The 1,189-nt window shown below is 43.8% G+C and overlaps 2 protein-coding genes across 2 annotated transcripts; both read left to right on the top strand.

Annotated features, from left to right (window-relative positions):
* Positions 1-271: 271 nt before the first annotated feature.
* On the top strand, positions 272-912 carry Pmar_PMAR009479 (pre-mRNA splicing factor prp8, putative; the record flags this gene model as incomplete). The annotated part of the gene is made up of 3 exons (XM_002779311.1): positions 272-352; positions 496-638; positions 691-912. Coding segments are annotated over 3 exons (446 nt in total), but the record flags the coding sequence as incomplete, so codon positions are not given.
* A 45-nt stretch (positions 913-957) lies between these two features.
* Positions 958-1,174, top strand: Pmar_PMAR009478 (pre-mRNA splicing factor prp8, putative; the record flags this gene model as incomplete). The annotated part of the gene is made up of 1 exon (XM_002779310.1): positions 958-1,174. A coding segment is annotated over one exon (217 nt), but the record flags the coding sequence as incomplete, so codon positions are not given.
* Positions 1,175-1,189: the final 15 nt, after the last annotated feature.

Genomic DNA, 1,189 nt, shown 5'->3' with positions numbered 1-1,189 from the left:
GTCGAGTGGTGTGGGGAGAGGACTTGGATGCAGATCACCCAGGTTCGATCCGTGGTGGAAGCATTTTTAAATATGAATTTTAGTAGAGGGTGTATAGTGTATAGTGTAGTAGTAGTAGTAGAGTATTCCGCTACATCGATTAGCGTAAAGCATTTTGATCATTGGAATCCTGATGGAAGGAAAGTTTAGTTGGGTTTTCATTTTTCATGTTTTCTTGTTATATCAGGTTAACGGTACTTCTTATAAGAAGTGGCGTTTGTCGTTGGCGCAAATGTCGGTACTGTATCGTCTGGCTGGGCAGCTGATCTCAGATTTGGTGGACAGAAACTACTTCTATCTATTTGATCTCGAGGTGAGGGGGATTTTAGGTATGGGGGAAAATGTGGAAATTTTTTCCGGAAAATTTTGGAAAATTTGCCGAATTTATGTTATTGTGGTGAAGTTTTTCGTGGTGTTCGTTGGAAGAGTTTTGAAGTTATTGTGGTATGGTGATAGGCGTTCAAGACTGCCAAGGCGCTGAATATGGCGATACCGGGAGGTCCAAAGTTCGAACCCTTGTACCGGGACATGTATGATGAAGATGAGGACTGGAATGAGTTCAACGATATCAATAAAATCATCATTCGTAACCAAGTCAGGTAGATGATACTAAACGTGCTCCCCATAGGATTGCATTGTATTTTCGCTCAGGACTGAATATCGTATTGCCTTTCCTTACCTCTACAACTCCCGCCCTAGATCGGTGTATGCTGCTAAGTATCACGCTCCTCATTGTTGCTATGTGAAGCAGGACGACCCCGATCTGCCACCGTACGTATATGATGCTGTTATCAACCCTTTACCGATGCAGAAGGCTGATGAGGGTGATGATGATAAAATACTAGATGATGCTGAAGATGAAAATGAGGGAGAGTGAGTTGAACTTTTGGGAAGTGTTTTCTTATCATAGTTGTATAGGTACGATGTTTCGGAAGTGTTCATGCCTGAAGGCGTGGATCCCTTTTTGAGTACCACACCTTTGTTTACTGATGACACTTCATCCGGTATCGATTTGCTCTGGGCTCCTCATCCGTTTAATAAGCGTTCTGGTCGCACTAGGCGTGCTCAAGATATCCCCCTAGTTGGAGAGTGGTTTAAGGAGCACTGCCCCCCCGAGTATCCGGTGAAGGTTCGTGTGAGCTACCAGAAA

The sequence above is a fragment of the Perkinsus marinus genome, assembly GCF_000006405.1.
Source record: "Perkinsus marinus ATCC 50983 genomic scaffold scf_1104296947634, whole genome shotgun sequence".
NCBI classification, from domain to species: Eukaryota; Perkinsozoa; order Perkinsida; family Perkinsidae; genus Perkinsus; species Perkinsus marinus.
This window is presented reverse-complemented; position numbering and strand designations above follow the sequence as displayed.